General features: G+C 38.8%; 1 protein-coding gene across 2 annotated transcripts in view; it reads left to right on the top strand.

Moving 5' to 3' along the window:
- The first annotated feature begins 8,023 nt into the window (after positions 1–8,023).
- The window catches only part of LOC107040465 (transcription factor AP-2-epsilon), a 146,245-nt gene continuing 132,235 nt past the window's right edge, over positions 8,024–22,033 (top strand). For both annotated transcript variants that reach the window (XM_015260559.2, XM_015260558.2), the window contains exons 1-2: positions 8,024–8,095; positions 8,922–9,089. In XM_015260559.2, coding sequence (XP_015116045.1) covers positions 9,054–9,089 — 36 coding nt within the window. In that variant the 5' untranslated portion in view covers positions 8,024–8,095; positions 8,922–9,053. The remainder of the gene's footprint in view (positions 8,096–8,921; positions 9,090–22,033) is intronic.

The following is a 22,033-nucleotide window of genomic DNA, read 5'->3' as shown; positions in this document are numbered from 1 at the left end:
AAAAATTTTCACCGGCGGCCACAGGGTCAGATTTTCGGTTTTGACTTGGACCAAGGTTCAGATCTGTTAACACTTTCTTTTCTTATTTGGACAATGCATGCAAGCGGAAGGGCAAGAGTGGCTAGAATAGATTCTGCAACCTTCTCCGCTTGTTGGATAAAAATGTCAAGCCTCCGCATACATGCATCTCCCCTCCACCCTCCCGTGAAATGTCGATTTTCGAGATTAAAAAAAAAACAATAATTGCATTTTTTATTTCAATAACGCATGAGTAAATAGGGATATGAACGCAGATTTAATATAGGCCCATAGAATTACGGGGACCGGCAAGGATTTGGAAAGTCTGAATGCAAGTCCTGCTTACACCTAACAAGTGCTGAAGTGGGACATAACCAGAGGTAGAAAGGTCTCGGAAGCACTTGGGAAGAGGCTTCCCAAGACCTATCCAGTTCTGAACGGAGAGACCTAAGTAGAATTTGTCAGGTCCAATTATTCGACTCGGGCCCTTATCCCAAGCTGATTTGAATTTCCACTCGGGTCTCCAATACCCGAAATTGCGTGTGAGCAACTCATCGATTGTTAAACTCACCCACAAATCCCCCGAACTTATCCCCCTAACCTCGTTAATTGACGCGAGAATCATAAAAACCCGATGATTGCTCAAATATTATCGCGTGCGCGTGTTGAGCCCCCCCGAAATTCTCCGATAATTGAGGTCTAACTTCTCATCCAGCGAAAGAAACTCGAAATAAAACCGCCAAGAAGCCCCGACTATTTGCTCTCCTCGGCACGAAAATTCCCATATTACCCCGACGCGATTCCGCCGGCCTCCTCGGAATGTTGCGTGTGTGCCCGCCTACGCGTCCACCTTTTATTTCACCCATTCCCCATTTTCCTCCACACATGCAATAGGCAAAAGAGGGAATCCAAAACACATACACAAGCGTGACGCGACTGTGCGCCCCCGCGCGTTCACGCATATACTCGCAACAAATTAAACTCACGCACAGAGCGGCCTCAGGCGGCGTGCCAACTAATGAGAGAAAGAGAGAGAGAGAGAGAGAGAGAGAGAGAGAGAGAAATCCCAGCGAAGAAACCGATGATAAAGTCCCTTGGATTTGCTCAGATATCATCCTAGCCGGTTTCAGTATTTTTCTCGCTTCACCATCGAGTGTCTTCTGTCATGGGCTAGTATACATGACACTGCATAAGACACTCGTCGATTGGTTTCTGCCTTTTTATCCCTCTTCCAAGTTTTAATAAGAAAACAGCATACCTCATCTGTATTTGTGATTTTTTCTCAAAAGACGTGAGGATGAATGGGTGAAGGTCTGTGGTAGTCATCGACTGCGGGTGGTAACGGATGGCCCTCTCGGTACATGATGCTTGTTAAAATTTGTGAGCGCGCTCTTTTAATCGGAAATGGCTTTATTCGCGTAAATCCTCGAGGATAAATCAGTGGCTCGCTCGAGTGAAAAGAGGATGAATAGGGATTGGGGCGAATGGACCATGCCTGGTATTGCGAGTTTTTTCGGGCGCATTGGCATGCGGTGGTGAGTTTGGGCACATGTTGGCACCATGGGTGTTCGTCGGAATCCCTAATAAGTTCCGAACTAATGTTTTATCACGAATTAAGAGCTGTATAGAGATGAGATTATCCCATTCCGCGTGACTTTTACGATGTAGTTTCTTCGGTTTTTAGTTTTATACTGTGCGCCGGGGTTTTGAGGACTCTGGTGGTGATTCAGAATGTTGGTTGATCACGCTATACGAGGATCGACATGGATATTTCATTCAATTGTATTTCAAACTTTGATTCACAATCAGGTGGTGTTTTATTGCTCTTTTATGCCCCCGTAAATTTCTTTTATACATGAAGAGGGGAAAAAATCGCTGGCTTGTGGCTCACTTCCCTTTTGTTTCGCATTTCTTCAAATTTCTCGGGTTATTCCGCAGGGTTTTTTTACGAGTGAAAGGAGGAGAGAGAAAATTGAATGATTTCTCTCAATCTGGAGGGCTAGTTGTTCAAAGTGTGAGGGAATTAAGCGAGGAGAACTCGGAAAAACATTTGCATCATTTGTTAAAAAGTGAATTTGCCATGCGCTCAACGAACAAAAATAGCTTAGTGGGGTGAATGAAGTCAATAATCCCGAGTTATTCAACTTTAAAAAAACAAAATTAATGCTTTCCTTTTTCTTTATACGATGTCATCGGGAAAATGAACTATAAAATTTTAATTGGGGTTGGAGCTGTTTATTCTTGGAAGAAAGAATTATGTACACTACTGCACAGCAAGAAATAATGTCTGAATTTCAAATACCTTTTGTAGACTTTTTTCATTTTAACGAATTTATGAATATGTTTATCAATTAATTCATTTATTTCGTATAAGAATCCTTCCTTTTGATCAAATAAATCGATTCTAATAGTAGAAAATCAATTTGGAATGCCTGAAATATCTCTTTAAAATAACGAAAACAGTTTTATTGAAAAAATATATGAGTTTATCGATGTTCAATGAAGATATTGTTATCATAAATGAAAAAATTTTCAATGAAGAATCTTGTTATTTTTGGGCGTACGTCTCCTGACAAGTCCTGCGAAATTGTACAAAGGACCTCTCATAATATATAGAATCTAACCAATCAGGAATTCAGGGAGTTTCCAAACTATAAATCCGGAAAAGTGACTTCGACTAACTTATGCGAGTTCTATAAATCATGACAATACAATTTTTTACGCACGAAGAGGGAGAGAAAATCGCTGGTTTGTGGCAACACCCCTTCGTTTCACATTTTTCTTTCATTTTTAAATTTCTCGTGTCAATTCCCAGGTGTTCACAAATAAAAAGAACGAGAAAATTCAATGGATTTTTTTTTCATCTCGAGGACTACTTGTCCAAAGTGTAATGCCATCACCGCAAGCTCCGTAAATCCCTCCTAATAACGGGAAAATCATGAAAGAGGGAAAAAAATTGGGAGAAAATATTTGTATCATGTTTTGAAAGGTGAATTCGCCACGCGCTTACGTCAACAAACCCACCCCACGCAGCTATTAAACTCTCAAGAAAGGATTTCAGTGGTATCCTTTTTTTCTCATCGAGTAGTATCGGGTGGTGTGTTTTCCCAGAAATTGGCTCGGGGCACTCGATTTCATGGGAGGGAGCATCTCATCACAGCAAGGAAAAAAAACTCGATCAATCCTCGAGCCCATACTCAAAAATCAATGGGCATTAGTATCGATCGAGGGATCAATGAACCCAAATCACTGGGATGAAATGAAGCTTATACTTGAATACTTGAATGAAAGAAAAATTCTTGGGTATATATTGACGATAAAATACACAAACCGAGTTGGGTTAGGGACAAGTCTCTGGTAACCGGGGTTATAATGTTTGTTGAGCGGGCGTGCCTCGTTGGTGCCTCTACTCGGCTGCTGCTTGTTTTGTCGTGTCGCGGTCAGGTACATAGCCTCTCAGCATTATACGGTACGTTATGCCGACGGTTAACGTAATCGTTCGTTTGAATTGCTCATGAAATTTGCTGTACCAGCTGACTGCCAAAGCGTCAACCAGAATTTTCCAGTTGTGATTAGAGATGCAAAGTGACCGTCATTTTTTAGACCGCGGTATATGGCCAAAAATGACGGTCATGTAACGCAGAAATTTCCTGACTACAAATGATGGTCACAAATAATTTCTAAGCGAATTGTTGTCAAACATCTATATAGATGCATAATGACGGTCATAACTAATTTCTGATTTGTGACGGTCATAAATATAACAAGTGGGGAATTGCTCGCGTATTGCATATATAGTAGTTATTTTTGCTAATAAATTAGCAATATGCTTTCGAATGATTATTCTGCACATCATTTCCCTCGGTCATTTATAATTCATTGTTTATTTAATTTTATTAAATTGAGTAAGATTTAAAAAAAATTAATTTGATCAGATTTTCAACTTAGTGGAATGTTATAATCATCATTATTCTTATTATCTCTTTCTTCTATACAACAGATTTTCTTTTTTATAGTTCTATCTCTCCCTTCAGCCCTTCGAGAAAAGTTTATTTACACATACTTGAATGAATTTGAAACATCACATTTGAAGAAACCATCAGAAAGCTTACTTTCAGGGAAATCCATGACAAACTCTAAATATTCAACAATCATAACAATCAAATCAATTTTTTAATCAATCTTTTAACTTCGACTTAATAGCATGATAACAAACATTTTAAGCTATAATTGAATTCATTTGAAGCATGATATTCAAAGATATCCCCGCAATTCTGATTTTCAAAAAATACAAAATTTTTGCAAATTTTCAAATAAATCAAAATAAACAAACAAATTCTTTAAGCCATCATTCAATCAATTCAGAACATTTCTCTTAGTTATTGTGCGATAACTGATTTTCGAGAAAAAAAACGAAAATTGAAAAGACTAAACGATGAATTAAATTTTAATTAATGGCCGTCGATAGGGCTCAACAATATTTGAAAATTGAGGTTAATTGAGCATTAAATATTGATGTTATCGTGAAATTTTTTATGAAATCTGAAATTTCATGATTTTTTTCACTTTAAATTGCATTCAGTAGCACTGTCCTGAAAATTGCTAGTCAAATGTCCACGGAATTTCATTTTTTTCTAACAGTGTATCATTGAGAATGGGGCCATTAATAATAATTAATAAATAAAATGTGCACGTCCACATGAAAAGGGGCCACTTTGTCGATTCTAGTTGCCGAGATATTTACATTTTTGTGTCACCAACTCCTATTTGCACAAATATTAAATTGTTTTTTCCATCTTCTCCAACGACGTCATTTTTGACGCTATGAAGATCATTTTGGGCTCAAAATGTGCGGAATGTTATCAATATTATCAGAGCATACATAACACCATATCGACAAAGTGGTCCCTTTCCATGCGGACGTCCACAAATAATAAATGATAATAATTCAATTCCATTAAAAAGTTTTCCGATCGAGCCTTCAAAAAATGGCCCAAAAAATAACCGAAATGAAAGTGACGGTCGATTTACAATTATATAGACGATTTTTGGTCATTTTGGGTCGTGTCTGACGCAGCTTAACTGTCAGAAAACGCTTAGAAACCGATCATTTAAATCTGACCTGATCGAAAGGGAAAATCGCGGTCATTCGACATCTGTAGGCTTATCAATGCTTGGGATTCCTGCACAGTCACTGACACAACAACAACAGAAAGATAGTAATATTTATAATACTACTATCGTCTGTATTTTAATCTAAAATGAATCAGTGAATTCTTGCGTTCAGCTGCATCAATCCTGAAATCTCGAAAGTGTCATGATTTCCCATTTTCATAGCTTCAAAATATGTTGTTGCTGCTACAACAACGCAATCTTTCAACCATGCGTATTTGTTCCAGTCATTCTCGAAAATCTTCACTGAAATTGAGTTCTATTTAGAATCAATAGACACCCACCTAAGGAAATTACGAAGGACTCTGAGGACTCTCCGAGGGAGGAGCGTCGCTCTTCCCTAGGTCTATATGCAATCTAACTAGTAATTTCAAACTTACATCGGCTTAACTTTTGGGGTAATCATGTAGTAGGTAAATTACATCACACGACCGAGTTTATGGAGTTATTGGACCCCTATCCCAGCGGACTCTATCTCGCCAAGTGGAGTTACTGCACGACGATACCGATCACACCAGTTTCCACTCTACTCGTGTATTTGTGCATGCACTGCGAATTGAGTACATTCGTCGATCAGGCAAATATACTATTACCCTGATTAATATTCCAACATTCATGGCGCTGATTTTCATCGGCAATCTCTATCCTATTTTTAATCCCCAGAACCCGATAACCGCAAATCATACCAATCGTACACGTATCATCGGTTTTTAATGATATTTAACTCACATCCAATGCGGCAGATTAATTGAATATTACGGAATTATAGGCGTTTACCGCTGAGTATCTGTCATCGTGCGTCTGCGGTTAATGAATTATCGGGTAAACTTTGATATAACTAATAAAAACTAGGAAAGTCGTGATTAACTCAGTCCAATATCAATCAATATTTATGGATTATAAATTATTGGAACTTTTCATTTTCTCATGTAATCGGTTTAAATGGCGCGGGAAATAGCCGTTAGTGGAGCCACCTGGCAGCCATTAAACTGTAATTATTTCGAAGCTCTCATCGAGTTTGTTCGCCACATTTTCCCTATCGATTTATCTCTCCATTCACAATCCGCATTTTCCCATGAATTCTCAATCGCCAGAAAATCCCAACAATTTTCTCTCCTCATGCCCCAAGTCCCACCTGAAATTTACAGCTATCCATCATTGACAATCTCGCTTCCTTATCAATTACACAATCTGCAAAATCCACATTTTCTGCCAGTGCCGAACCGGTAAATCTTCCGCACATTTTCACCTCATACAGTGTTTTTTTTCTCATTTCCAAGATCCAGGAACGCTACAATCAAGTCACGACTCGACATAGGCGTGGTGCCTTTTATACTTTCTAAGAAGATGGACGGTTCTGACCTCTCAAACGTTCCGCGTGCCTCGAGAGATGCTTTACGATTCCTCGCCATCTGTGTGTATAACAGCAAAAACCCCCTCCCACCCCCTCCCAACAAACCGATCGACTCTATCGATTATTCAAGACTCGTAAGTTGTTTATGTCCATTATATCCCTCGACGTTTTGATCGTTGCACACGGGGCATGAGTATTTTGTACTTAACCAAGAGCTAAACCCAAGGTAGTATCCCGCTTTCCGGGATATACTCTCGAGGCGCCCTGAATCTAGATGGCCACGAATTTAGCCAAGAGGCACGCGCAATAAATTGTATTTAGTGCCTTCGGAGAATCTCTCCCTCCCTCCGCTACATACACCAAAGGCATACACTGATTTTAAACGCTTTCGCTGGTGTGTCACATACTTGATAGAAGCATGAATAATTCGCGGTGATCGAAAGGGGGACTATTATCCTGGAGGAGAGTAAAAAAACGGGTGGTGGGATATTAGCGTGTGACCGTCGCGGAAAAACGTCGTAATAAGAAATAAAAGATGGTGACGCGGTGAATGACGGAAAAGGGCGGCGCGGGGGAGAGAAGGAGAGTGATTCTCCCCCCAGTTCCGGAGAGATTCAAAGACAACGTTAGAGGTTGAATCTTGGCGTGCAAACGAGAGAGGGTTCCAAGGAGAGTGGAGTTAGCGAGATGCTTGATAGTGGGGGAATCGATTGGTCATGCGCACAAGAGGGTAGGGAGGGTTTTCACGTTAAGTGAGCGACTCCGGCGACGGGTGGAGGGTGTGGTGTGCAGCATCACGAACGAGGGAAAGAGGTGATGAGGGGAGAAAGACCTAAAACCTCGTGGAGGGAGAGAATTTACCCCTGCTATGACGTTTCCGCGCCGGTCCAGTACTACTCGTTTATAGGTTCTGCCACTGGCGCGCACTGTATACGCTAGGCAACACAGTGGGGTTTATATTTTCCCCCCTGTGTGCGACGGAGACGAGGGTACAACGTCATGTGACTGGAGGCGGTACCACACCCCCGGCGGGGGTGTGGAAGGNGCGCCACGGCGCCCCACGCCTCGAGCCACAGTGCGACGTCGCGACGCGCCACGTGCGGTCCACTTTTGGCTATACAACACGAAAATCACTTCCTTCCTTCCTTCCTTCCTTCTTCCTCCTCTCGTTCGCGCTTCGCGATTATCGTGGTCAAATTGAGGAATGTTGTTTAGGAGATAACCGGCGTGCATTAATTCGTACGTACGAGTTTATACGGCGATCAAGTCTCCTCCCCCCTTGCAAGTCTCCCCCTCCCATACGCTGCAGCGGTATTAACCACGCGATACCCGAGGGATTCAATGTATTGTTGACGAGCGCACGAGCGTCGTTGCCGCAACGGCCGCGATTTTACACTGAGCGATACTGTTTTTTTTTTAATTGTTGAGACGCTCGGCCGTTGATTTTTTGTTTTGTTTTTTTTTTGTTGGGGTTGTTAATGAACTGTGATACGGGGGTCGTTTGTTCGGACACGTGTCGCTGTTGTAGAGGATAGGAACGCACGATGTAAGGTGAGTTGGGGGGTTGAGATTTTATGGAGGTTTGAGGGAATTATTATGGAATTGTGTGAACAACAGTTTTTTGTTGGATATACGATGTTCGGGTGAGGGGAAGGCCGTGCAGAATATCGCGAATTCCGCCGTCGGCTCGACTTCATGGCCATTGTGTTCTGAATGAAAATTGTGCAGTCTTGGTTTATGAGAATGAAAAATTGGAGATTCGTGCAAGTGAAATAAAATGATGGAGGCAGAGTAGAAGGAGACCTTGTGTGCAAATAAGAGACTGTAAATACTGGGAATGTTGTTTGCAAGGAGGAAAATATTTAATTGGATTTTTGGTAGTGCTGAGTTACTGCGTGTGTACTGAATAATAATGAATGAAAATAAAAATTGAGGGAAAAATAAAAGGTATACAGGTGGGTGAAAAGCACGGGAGTTTTTCTCGGCTTGGTGGAGGGGGTGGTAGGATGGTTTGCTGCGTGGCACTGGTGGGTACTGGCTTGGCAAAGTTTTTGCAATTAAAAGTCAGTTGTCGCACCTCTGGGAGTCGTATTTAACTTTACTTAACTAAATTCAGTTGACGGAACGCCCCGGGGAGCCGAAACGTCGTGGCTCGTGTAATCCAGCTCTCTCTCTCTTTCTTCTTTCAACCCTCTCCCTCCGTTCTATCTCTCTTTTAACTTTTCTTTACGTTTTAATCTCTAATCCCCCGTCTCGTATTTTCACCGTGGTTTTTCTGTGCCGTGTGGAAAACCCCGTTGTTCATCGCATTTATCACTTTGAATGTCGTTGACAAGTTGACTGATTGTTTGAGGGAAATAAAATTTTTGTTTTGCAGATCAATTAGAGCGGAGATGTCGTTTTTACCGGGCACGTGAGTGGATTGTGAGAGACTGAACGTTTGATTTGGTGATTTGTTTATTGTTCGTGACACTGTCCAGCTGCAATAACGGGGGAAACCGGCAACAACATGTCTTATCTGGCCTTGGACTCCAATGCGTGGCAGGTGAGTCGAAGAAATCAAGGAAAATTTTTTGTTGATTGAGGGTAACAGAAGGCCACCCTTTCCCCGAAATTTTCGGTTGTACACTGATAGAAAGAATTAGTTATTGTTAACGAATGGATTTGATTGGAAACGAGGGTCTATTTGGTCTCACCACACTGAGAGAAAAATATGATTCTTCTGACTATATTCCATCACCATCGAATTATAGTCAAAAAGTCCTCAACAATTTTTCATGGGTTACGGTAACTATGGCCGGAGAAGTAATTACTACAATGGAATGGAGTCATTGCAACTATTTTATAGTTCTACTCACGATAGATTTGTCGTGGTTACTTTTGAACTTTGGTTAGTTTACCTGCATTTTGATTTGCAAAAATTACGCTTGTGAAGTTACTATAATGTTATGTGTCGCATACAAAAAAAAATCGTATCGTTCACCAAAACTGCCACAACTATTTTCTTATTGTAAATCGAACTTCAGATTTTTCTCTCAGTGCAAATGTGCATTCGTCAATAGTTAACAAATGCACATTTGAGGAGCCTTGTTTGAGTCGATTTTCATTTTTCAAGTGAACCATTCGTTAACTATTAACGAATATTCATTTGGTCATATTCAACTTTACCATTCGTTAATAGTTAACAAATCTCGCTTGGAATAAATGAATCAGACTATCAGTGTAATACTCCGGGACCTGCAAAATTATCGGATATTTCCCGATAGTTTCGTTGCATAGCGACAAAAGACATGATTTTTCTGCGAAACTCATCCAAGGAGGGAGGAAATTCTCTGCTATAATGCCCCAAGACCTTTGAAATTATCGGATATTTCCCAAATATTTTGTTGCATATCAACGATAGGGATCAGAGGTTACAGCAAAACCGATCCCGATCGTTGATATGCAGGAAAATTTATGGGAAATATCCGATGAATTTTGAAGATCGAGGGGTATTCGGAGGACAATTCTTCAATTATATTTAATTATGGTTCTTAAAAATAGTGACAACAATAGCAAAAAATATGGATTGCATAGATTTAATGCTTGAAAAAATACAGTGAAAGTTTCACACTGATTAGGAATCTCGTTCGTGAGAAAATGAAAAAGCAAAACTGTGGACATAATGCTAACTCTGTTAAAAATGGCGACAAAGATCCGAAACTTCGCTGAAAACATGGAGAAAGTGAATAGGATTTCATCTTAATTATCATTCAACCGTGTAAATTATTCCATTGTTTTATTTATTCAAAATGGGTTGTAATTCAGAAACAGCGTTAAATAATTCAGTAGTGAAGTGGTGAAACGAGGCGAGTCAATTTCAAACATTGGAAAATGTACACTCTTAGAACGGATTTAGTTGCTGTTAACGAGGCTTCTAAACTATTAACACGATTCGTCAATAGTTGACGAATGGCATTGAGAGCTACACGGAGAGAAAAATTTAATAACATGGTGTGAGTCGGTGCTCAAATTGTACGAATCGCCACGTAAATTCTGCAATTTGTTCCGTAAAAATGAACCACTCATCCGATGACTCACCGCTGCGGGGACAACAAGTCGTTCCGTAATTTTTCCCCAACGATTAATAAATTTTACGGAATGGAACGTAGAAATAACTCACCAGCTTGATAAAAATTGTTGAACGTTCAAGAATTTTTGATTTTGGAGGCATAATAAATCGGAAGTTTCCGTAAGATTTTACTTCTTCGGGAAAAATTACGTGACAATTTCGTACTTTGTTCGGTGATGAGCCTGAAAATTCACTGAACGTTTCAGATTCTGCTCTTCCATTCCTATAAAAATTGCCAGAAAACGATTCCCCATTGCGGATTACGTGAATTGTTCCTTAATTTTTACTGAATATTTCTCTCTGTGTAAATCGTTTCACTTTTCCATCAGTGTTCTTACTGAACATCTTTAAATTGAAGGCCATTCGCCAGATTTTCATGAACACTTCCCTCCGGTCCTTATTTCCTTCTGCAGAAACAAACTCGCTTGTAACATTTGCCTATTTTCGTTGGCCGCGGAAATATTCGGAACACACTCACGCTCAAGTTAAGTTGACTTAGGAGAGCTGCTAAAGCTTCAATGTAGTTTCGAGATAAATTATCCAAATGGGACGAGCTTGGTTGCAAATATATATTTTAAAGCACAGAACGAAAAATCGCTAAGAAAATAAAGAAAAATGTTCAAATTAGGAATTCTAGTCCTACTTTGAGGATAGACATACTTCTGTAATCGAGAAAAATTTCTACCCTAAAAAGCTAGTGCATTGCATTGGTTAATAGGTTTACCTTTGGCAAGCTAAGCAGCACTATAGCGTGGTCACTAAGTGGAGTGGTGACCATGGGGGAACACCTTGAAAAGAATCATAGTTCCCGGTTAATTGAGACTCAGCAACAGGAAAGAGTAAGAGTCAAAACCGGAAAGAAAGTATCCGTAAAGACTTAAAGGTACACGGTAATGCGAGAATTTATAATTTTAAAAAATCTCTCGCTTGCAGATTTCTTCCTTTCGATATTTCATACTTCGTATAATTTTTAATTCCATCAAATTCATTTATCCTTCATCATTGTTTCAAGAAGTAATGGGGTAAAGTGGATCGTCTTTCTTTTCAACTGTCTTTTAGGAAAGCTCTTCCCTCTCTTCACTGTCCAGAAAAAAAAGAGGAAAAGAAGTTTTGATCTTCAGGAACATGTTCCTGATTTTCGAAACCCGGAACATGTCCCTGGAAATTAATGACATGTTCCTGATTTTCAGAAATCTATCCCCAATTATTAGGGATTGGTGATTGTGCAATTCAGCGAGTAAAATTCTGAAATTCACTGATTTTGTCACCAATTTTCAGTGACATCACTAGTTTCCAGTGACATCATTACTAATTTCCAGGGACCTTATCAGCACTTTTCAGATTGATACCATTGATTCTCAGGCACCCATATCTAATTTTTAGAAATCCATCTCCAAATTTCAATGATGCAAATCACTGATGATCAGGTTCATTGTAATCAGGTCGGATGTCCAGTATCACCAATACTGGTTGATAGATTGTTGCCAATCAATGACATGTCCCTGGAAATGAGTCACATATTCCTGGAGATCAGTAACATGTCCCTGCAAATCAAAAAAAATTTTTCTCTGCGGATTTCGCGTTCTTAAATTCTCGCCAGCGATAAAAAATGTTCCCTCCCAACCCCCGTAACTCGATGAACGTATGCACGATTAATCTCTATATAACCTGGAAACTAGATCCACGTAGATTTATTCAGTTAGCCCGATTCTGTCGACTAGATTGGTAGCTCACCAGCGTTAAAGGAGCCTCACGCGATTATCGCCTTAAACTTCATCTCTGATACAGTAAACCTCTCTGTGCCCCGTGTATCGGTATAGGCTTCCTCTGTTGCTCTCATCGGATCTCGTTGTCGAAACGCTAAACGGATCTCTCCACCCTCCCCTCATCCTGGAATACACGAAGTTCTCTTAAATGCCGCATGAATATTTATACAACGGTCCATCGCGAAACTATATCTCCTAGCCCGTGAGAAAATTTTGCCTTTCGTGACTATGATCCTAGTGTTTCAAGACACGAATGTCTGAAATCTCTCCTCCTCCTCATCCGCCCCCCCCCCCGAAATATACAAGAAAAAATATATGAAGATGTAATTCCATGCTCACTTGTGGAGACTGAAAGCCAGGGAATATTTCAAATCGACGCTGTGTACTCTGTTGCGAATCGTCGTTGTCTGGAAATTCCCCACCTGGGGCGACAATCGATAGACCACTTCACAGAGTTATAGAAGTGAGATAGCGAGAATGGTCTGTACAGGCAGGAGCCAGAGCGAAGCCGTGAAATATTGGACGTAGGGTGAAGCATACTGGGGACGAATTCCCCATCAGACTTTACACAGTGAAAAAATTTCCCCAAAAAAAGGGGAAAAAAATTGTACAGCAATATGTTACTACTTTACCGGAGAATGTATCCGTCAAACTCAACCCAAAAGTGGAATAAAGTCCACCGGAAATGTGGAGGTAAATCGGGAAATGAAGTTAGTCGGCCCTTGGGAAAATTCAATTTCCAGTAAACCCAACGGATTTAACGTCGATGAACCCTAATACACTCCCTGTCGTCCCCACACTGAAGCACCCATTGACTTTAAATACAGAAGAACAAACTCAGTTCATCCCTTTGTGCCGCAAACACTTCAATGACCCTCGACAAAACCGAGTGATTGTGTCGTCACGATGTTATTCACGAATTTGCCCACGTGCTTGGTAGACAAATTCCCCTGGAAGGACCGTAATTCTCATTTTCAACCCGAGTCAAGGGGATATTTTCGCACTGCCAGTGGAATGAAACATCTATTTGCACATTTCTCAATAAGCATGATACTGGTCACGTGGCAGTCGCGAGTGCTGGGTCGTGTCACTCGGTCTTGGAATAACACAGGGGCTGGATTTAATACTCTTCAGACCGACTCCAGGAGTCTATGCACACAAGGGCTTCATATATTATTGACCGCAGGGAGCGTGAGAGTGTCTGTGATGACACTGTATTAGACCCCACTAGGTTAAAGGAGCGTGAAAAATCCAGACAATTTGATGGTGCACAGTGAAAAAAGTTTCTACCCTGGTAAGAGATGAGAAAAGGCCTAGAGTAGGCCGAGGATGGCCTGGCGGTGGCCAATCTTGGCCCATTCCTCATCTCCTACCAGGGTAGGTTTCAGGAAAAATCTTTGAATGCAAGCACCCTGTTGTGCTAAAATCTAGCGAGCGAAAAATTCTCGAAATGAGTGAAATTTTTAACTGTACAGAAAAACTTAAACGTTAATTATGTTTTCATAAGTGTAAGTTACAGTTTCTTAAACGTAATTTAAACATACAGCCGATATGATGTCTGCTGGTTTTTCCCATCATGAAAATCGGAATTTAGGCTTCAAAAAGGCGTATTTTACGGTCAAAACAAAAACGTAAATTACCCCCAAACGAAAGTGTCTGTTACGTTTGACGTAAATTACGATCTTAATAGAAACGTGTTTGACGAGTTACTTATGAGCATTTTATCAAAAAAAAACATCGCATTTTAGGTTTGAAATAACTTTTTTTTCTTTGTTTCTTTTTTTTCAGCGAATTTTTCCCTCGAAAATTTTCCCCGTTGAAAAATTCATTTTCCTTACAAATTTTTTTCATGTAGGATTTTGCTTGAATTTTTTTCCAGAAAATGCTAATTGAATTGCTTTTTTCTTTTCTTAAAAGGGAAAAAATGAAAAAAATTATGACAAAAATCATCTTTTTTTTCCTTGACGAATTAAATTATATTTATACCAAATAATGACGTTTGTATGTTGCTGATTATATTGAAAATGGTTGACTTAAAGAAAAAAATGGATTTGAACCGTAATTTTGTCTTATTATAGATGTTCTATTTGAAGAGTTGAATCCTATTTTGACGAAAAGGTGTCTGTAAATTATTCATGACGTCCAGAACTTGTCGACTTCAAGGAAATAATGGATGTTGCATGAAATGAAAATGAATTCATGCTGTGTTCAAATATGTGTCTGATTTAATATTTGCCAGGGAAATTTCACATGATTTTTCTTTAGGGAAATCGGAACTTTTCTTAAGAACTATTTTTCAGTGAAAAAATTTTCCGAGGGAAAAATTTCGTTGTTTTTTCAGGGAATTTGTCACAGGGAAGAAAATCTAGGAACCGAAATACTGAAGTTTTTGGTACTGCATGTTCGTGATTTTCCTTCTGAAATTGAGTAATTAGTTTCATATTCTCAGTACGATACCTTCTAGAACCCTGATCGTCTCAAAAAAGGTAACTTTTGGTTCTGAAAACTAAGAACTTTTTTCTCGGTGTAAATGAAGTATGCAAGAACTAATCCGTGATTCACGGTTTTGCATGGTGGAATAGATGGGAAACAGTTGGTGGCTACATCAAAAAACCCACCGGCACTTCAAAGTTACACGTTGGAGGAGCAGTTGGGGGTTGAGGGTGGAGTACACAAGTTCTCTTTACTCGTTGGGCAATGTAGCAAATGAGAGAGATGAGGTATTGGGGGAGGCGACTGATGGGGAAGGGTGAACGAAAAATAAATGATACCTGAATTAGTATAATCGCGTGATGGTTTGCGAGGGAAATACGCGGGGGTTAGGCTCTTGGCGGGGTTTGAAATTGTAGGGGACGACAAATTGCGTTTGAATTTAATTTTGGTTTGAAATAACTATTGTCATGCATCATGGATTTCAAAGGGATGGGCTTGATCTTTGAATTTTTGACATGTGGAATTTTGTTCTTGAATGCATCCAACTGTTTTCAGTCAGCATGCTAAACAACTTTTATGAAAATCCGTTAAAATAACGGAATTGATCAGAAACTACATAAAGAGAAATTTTTTAGAAAAATTCTAGTGCTAGCACGGGAAAAGAGGCGCAAAGTGATGGCCAGGAAAAAATTCCAGTGCCGGTACTGGAAATTTCATTGGGGAAAACGTGAATTTTTCCCCGTATTTCTGTGAAATCCCCCGAAATTTTACCAGGAATACCCAGAAATTTTACCTTAACAGCACTAGAATTTTTCACAGCTGGTGGATTGTGATTTTTTCCAGTACTCGTACTAGAATCTTTCTGGAAAATTTCTGTCCGTGTAGACATAACAAAAAACAGACTTCGACAAAATTTGATGAAGATCCGCCGATGTTTCGATGCACTTTTCATTGATTTCATTCCATTTGATTGAAAGTATCAACTCTTAGATTGGGTCATTCACGTCGATTGTTTTTTCTTTCAATATTTCATGGAAAAGAAACGGCAAAAGGCAGGCATTTAATAATAAGGGTTGTACATTTTCAGGTGATTAAGAAATTTATCCTTCAGTTGGCTGTAAATGAAATCACATTCAAAGAATTTCCAATCGAAATTTCCAGCAAAAATTATCGGAGTTCAAGCCTTTGAATTGATGTTAATAGGTGATTAGTATTCATATTATAATAAATGGAGGAAATTTTTCATTCTTCTACACTGTTTGAAGAAAATTTAAACTCGTTTATCAACACATCTAGAGAGCTTAATGGAAATTTCGCGAAGAGTGATCCAATTCGATTCAGAGGAACAGGTTCCAAATCCAAATAGGTTCAAGTAGAATGAATATAGAATGAATATATCTTCCAATTTTCTTGAACGTTCAATCGATTGAATTGAAATTTATAGTTGCCAATGATTATCCCATCAAATTGTGATTTTTCAATGACGAAATCTACAATTTCAATGGAATTGCCCCTTGCTATATATCCAAAATGTAAAACATTCAGAGTTACTTCAGTTGTTACGAACACTTGTAGAATGTTTACAGCTACACTACCAAAAGTAGAAAGTGGTTTGTGATCTAGTATTTGCAAGCATTTTTCTGGGTAAATTGGTGTTATTTGACCGGAATATTACAAGAATCAGTAAAACCATTCAATACCTGTTGAGAATGTAGTCCTATTCCACGAGGATTCCCTGCAAAGGGCAGAAAATTTGCGAACGCCTCCAATTTTGGAAATTTTTATCGGCCATTTCACTTGGAAATTCCGATTCCTCGAAATATCAGTTTACCGTTTGGATTATCGATTTTTCCTCGATTTTTCGGAATGGATTTATGGTTATATCCTTACGGTTGGATACATGGGGGATTCAGCGGAAAGAATGCAAGGTGATTGGAATTTCTCAGTGACGAAATTCTCAGTAATTTTATCGAAATTTTAACTTGTTGTATACTTGAAAAAAAAAAGAAAAAATGCAAAAGCTAGAAGATGATTTGTGATAAAAAAATGTGCAGGTGTTTTTTTAAGGTAAATTAGTGCCATTTGACTGGAATATTCCAAGATTCAGCATAAACATCAATGCTTCTGGAGAATTCAGTCCCATTCCACGAGAATTTCCTGCAAAAGCTGAAAATTTGTGAACACCTCGAATTTTCGAAACTTGTATCGGACATTTTAATGGGAAATTCCTATCATTTTTGCGATTGGATTATTCCTCGATTTTTAATTTTTCGTAGATTTTCGGGGATGGATTTACGGTCATGTGTTTACGGGTGGATACATGGGGGATTGTATGATTCAGTGGAGGGAATACAAGGTGAATAAATGATGGGTGAATTGTTGGAACCACGCGATGGTGATTCGCAGGCGATATACTGGTCGGTGGTCCGTTGTTTAAACTCTAATGACAATGCTGAGTGGACGAGGTGGTAACAGTTTGAGCGTGGTCTACCCGAGCTACATGCTCCATTCAGCTGGAACACACGTCGGGTGTATGGTGGGGTACAATGTTGGAGGGCTCGGAGGCACTTTGTAGAAGAGTGTCGGTGTACATTCTTGAATAATGCAGATGACAAATTCAGTTGGGTGTATGGTTACAGGACATTTATTCAAGCATCCTTGAGTATTGGGGAAAGATAATGAAGAACAGGCGGAGAGAAGATACAGAGGAGAGAGATTGCTTGATTTTGCGATTCTCTTTTTTCTTTAAATGAAGACATTTCTTGCAATCATCAGAATCTTCTCTTATTTCAACAGAGCATGAGAAATTCGCTGAATTATATTGGTCTTCCAGTAGAGAATATTATTATTCTTTATTCAGAACAATGTTTCCATTCTTGGGAAATGAATGGGATTAAATATTGTCAGTGATGTCATTGAAGAAACAGGGAAATTTCTTCTGCATAAAAGAAAGGATCACCCATTTTGCCTCAGTATTTTTTTTTTAGGTACAGAATGCTTTTTTATTTGATGATGTTCAAGTACTTTGGCCATTTCTTGTCTTTCGATACTTTTCTACAATTGGTAAACATCAGAGCTCCCATTTTATAAATTTGGTTCTTCGATTTGAATCTTTGGGACACTTTTTAAACATCTGGAAAAATTATAAAGCTATCTTTAGAGACAGATTTATAACATGATTGAAGAATTTTAATTGATAACAGTTTTTCTTGAATATTTTTTTTTATTCAAATTTCTCTCCTACTACCATTACGGTTTTATAGGCTCCCCATTCGTCTGCCTTGCCTCTCCCTTTTCTCTCTTCTGATTTTTTTTGCGTTACCATGGAGCGTCTTACACTTAAGGATATCCAAGTACTTTGGCTGTTTTTTCTCCAGTGAAATGCTTCTCTACTTGTGTAGTCGAACATCAGAGCTTCCATTTGAGCCCCATTTGACCCCAAGTTTCCGGACATTTCACAATGATTTTATTATTTAAACTTTATAGGTCTGAATTTGAATCTTGATATTTAACGATATTTATTTGAAAATAAATAAATTAATTAAATTTCTCTAATGTAGAATAAAATTTGATCATCATATATTATTTTTTACTGAATTTCGGGATAGAAATGAGGAAACAATGACTCATGATACACTTTTATAGAACGGTAGGATAATTTTTATCAAAAATTTCTCTCCGTGTGGAAAATTTACAATTGAATGAAAAAAATCGATTGAAACAGTGAATTTTCTTTCAATTATTCATAAAAATCTATAAAAATTGACAACATTAAGATAAATACATTCTTAAATTTTAAATTAATTCAAAATTCAAGTGGCTCGGAAAATTCTCGTCCTTTTGCTGCTTAAAAATTTGAAATTCCATTGAATTTTCAGGGAAATAAAAAATATAATCAATTTCTTTATTTTTCTAATTCGAACTTAATGCCGCTTTCCTGAACATCGTTACTCTGTCCGCGGAATTTTAATTTTTTTCTAATCGTGTATATCGCAGAAACTACAGGGGCAAAACGGGCTCTCTTCGAAAATTAGTTTACCTCTATGTGAAGAATAGATGAAAAGATATTTAATTTAATGATAAATTTTTTACTCTCATTTTTATCACTTGATGAAGAATCATGGAGAACGAAGAAGAGGTAGGGAGTAATAATTTTCCTAGTCGCAGTTTAATTCGGCACAGCCATCAGACACGGGTTTAGTCGCGATCAGTCAGCCTCCTTCCCCCATCCCCATTGCTTTTTTTCATCTTCAACCCGTTCTGCTTCCAGTAATTAAGAACTCGAGTGGCAAACGCGAGGCGAAAAGAACTGCAGAAGGGTTTATATCGTACATTCATATACACGAAGAAACAGGTCCTATTTTCCATCACTACGATGAGGCGAGAAATATCTGGTAGGAGGAGAGGTAGAAAGATGGGGACGCTGATGCCACGATGACACCTTCCTTTGTTCTGCCCTTTTTTCCTCTCTATCTCCCATTTTTTACGGTGAAAACATGCGGAGTATCTGCACAGTATATTTCGAGACAAAGAAATAATGACTAGTCCAGTGTTCAACTAATATTTGCTCGTTACTTTCTCGAGATTTTTTTGAAAACTCAAGATGTCAGTCTTTGATGTTTTCTCGACACAGAGAAACGATTCTGGACTTGAGAATATTGTTCGCGGAGATTTTTTTTTGTAAAACATGAACAACTACTTGTTTAAATTTGGTGAACAATTGTTGAAAAGTGCGTTTACAAAGAGCGGTTAAATTTCCATAGTAAAATTTGTTAAATTCTCTAAAATCCTTTGACTTTAGAAGTCGATTAGATTGAGAATTGTAAGTGCACTAGCGAACATTTTTCGCTGAAATTTCTAGTATATTTTTTGGGATTTCCTATTAAGTGACAGTTGAACTGAAATTTGAAAGCATTTCAGCATTAAATAGTCACAATTTGACGAGAAAATTCATAAAAACTGTAAATTTAATTTGAATAATTTCATCACAATTAACATAAATCAGGATGATCGAAGTATATATATTGAATTGATCAAAAATTCACTGCAATTGGTACTGAAATCTTGTTTTGATTGAAAATTCAAGTGATTTGAGGAATTCTCGTGTTCCTGTTGCCAAAAACCTGAGAATTCCATTAAAATTTGAATCAAATGGTAAATTCCATGATGTTTCCTTCTCGAAATCGAAATCAATATTACTCTCCTGAAAATTACTACTAAACTTTTTATGATATTTCAATTTGTTCCAAGCGTTATTCCAATAAGAAAAGTATTCCCAATAAGAAAATTTCATCCCAAATTTGAAGATGTTACTTTCAATGTTACTTTCCTTCATACAAATGAGACACTTTCCAATCCGTTTCGGAAACTACTTGTGAAGCAAAATAAATCTTTCTCTCAAATAACAATGCGGACAGAATATAAAATTAAAAGTTACGATGCGAACATAGTAATGGAGGACTATACCGAAACAACTTCAAAATTGGATTTAACTTGACCGAATTTTTACTCGTGCTAAATTTAATTTTAGTTTTATTCAGCCACTTTTTCCTATACTGACTCACAATTTTTATTATATTCACGATAAAATTCTGAGTGTGAAAATATTTTTCGTGTAATTGCCCTGGCCCTCAATGACCCCTTCTACAATTTTCATCAAACAAGAATGTTTCCTCGACTCAACACCAACAATCCTCACTTTTCAAATTTCTGTTCTCCACAGAGAAAAATATTCAATAAAAACTACGTATCTTTTCCGTAATTCCGGAGCGAAATGTGGTTGTAAGAAATTTTACGAAACTCATGGAATTTTTCCAGAGCGTTCCGTACTTTTTATCTCGATCTCCTGTGAAAAATGACGATACCGTCACTTAAATTTTCCGAGTCGATTCCGTAATCGGTGAGCGAATTGTGAGTTCCGTAATTTTTACTGAACATTTTTCTCCGTGTCTCTTACGACAATTGACTCATCATTTTTCTCCCACATCCTCCCCCGAAAGTGAAAATTGTATGGAGCTGTAACTAGAGGCTCATCCGAAAACGCTCCCTCCCCAACTCCCGAGATGATGCTGGGTGGTAGACTCACGTTAGCCAAATTAACCATGAAATAGACTCCCTCCGCCCTTTAGTGTCCGTCTCCCCCCGCAGCAAAGGGCTCAGACATCACTGGGTAAAACCCCCTAACCGAGCGTACAATCACTTAACGTTTTCTCTCTGCCAACTTCACCATATCTCGGCAATAATTGTTCAACACATCCCAGGTGTACAACGAAATGCCCCCAAGGTATATAATAGAGCGGGGTTCTCTCGACTTCACCGTGTTGCCGTTGATTCTCAACATTTTGATTCACGAGCGCACACACCTCACAACAATCTAACCCATTGACAAATAAGAAGGGCCCAGCCTTTTTCTCATTAGCGGCACTTTGAGCAAAACCCGCCCACGTTATGACAAACTAGATTAATTTGCTGGATAGCGTTGGTGGGGTCTTCACCAGCGAGACTGGGATCGTTTATTACAAAATTACAACTGTCAGGGGGCTCCACAGCAAGCGGACGAGAGTGTCTTCGCGATGGCAATAATACAACTGCACCTGTCCACAGATTCATGGACACAAGAAGAGAATGGCCTGTTGTGACAAGACTTGTCCGCAGCTTCGCATGATGAAGATTACCCTCGTGCCATGTTGTTTTATTTATCATTCGTGTTAGATGATGTTTTTTTTTCCGCTGAATTCCCTTGGTGGTCCTTCCATCGTATAATGCCGTAAACGTTGACCCCGTTCTATTGGGAACCCCAGATACTTTTTTTCGTTGTAAAAATTGGGATAGCCTTAAAAAAATATTCAGAGTAGAAATTTTTTGTGGCAGCCGGGAGAGAGGGGGTTTATAACTCACGTCAGGCAGGTAATTAGCCGCTTTTGCCCAGCTGTAATGGACCCGCGAAGGCACTATAAGCGAGAGACCCCTTAACTTATTCAAATGAACTGGTAAACCCATGTCCAGCGTCAGGCCAGGCACGGGCCAATATAGAAAAACCATTTATAAGACCACTATTCCGTCCGATCCACATGTGCTAGTTGTATTCTCCTTAATTTTTAATCTCCTTTGTTTCATTTATTTTCTTGGATTTTAATTGCAATATGTGGATTCTTGGGTGGATGGAGGGTCGTATAACTT

The sequence above is a fragment of the Diachasma alloeum genome, unplaced genomic scaffold (genome assembly GCF_001412515.2).
Source record: "Diachasma alloeum isolate Michigan unplaced genomic scaffold, Dall2.0 Dall_scaffold_00336, whole genome shotgun sequence".
In the NCBI taxonomy this organism is placed as follows: domain Eukaryota; kingdom Metazoa; phylum Arthropoda; class Insecta; order Hymenoptera; family Braconidae; genus Diachasma; species Diachasma alloeum.
This window is presented reverse-complemented; position numbering and strand designations above follow the sequence as displayed.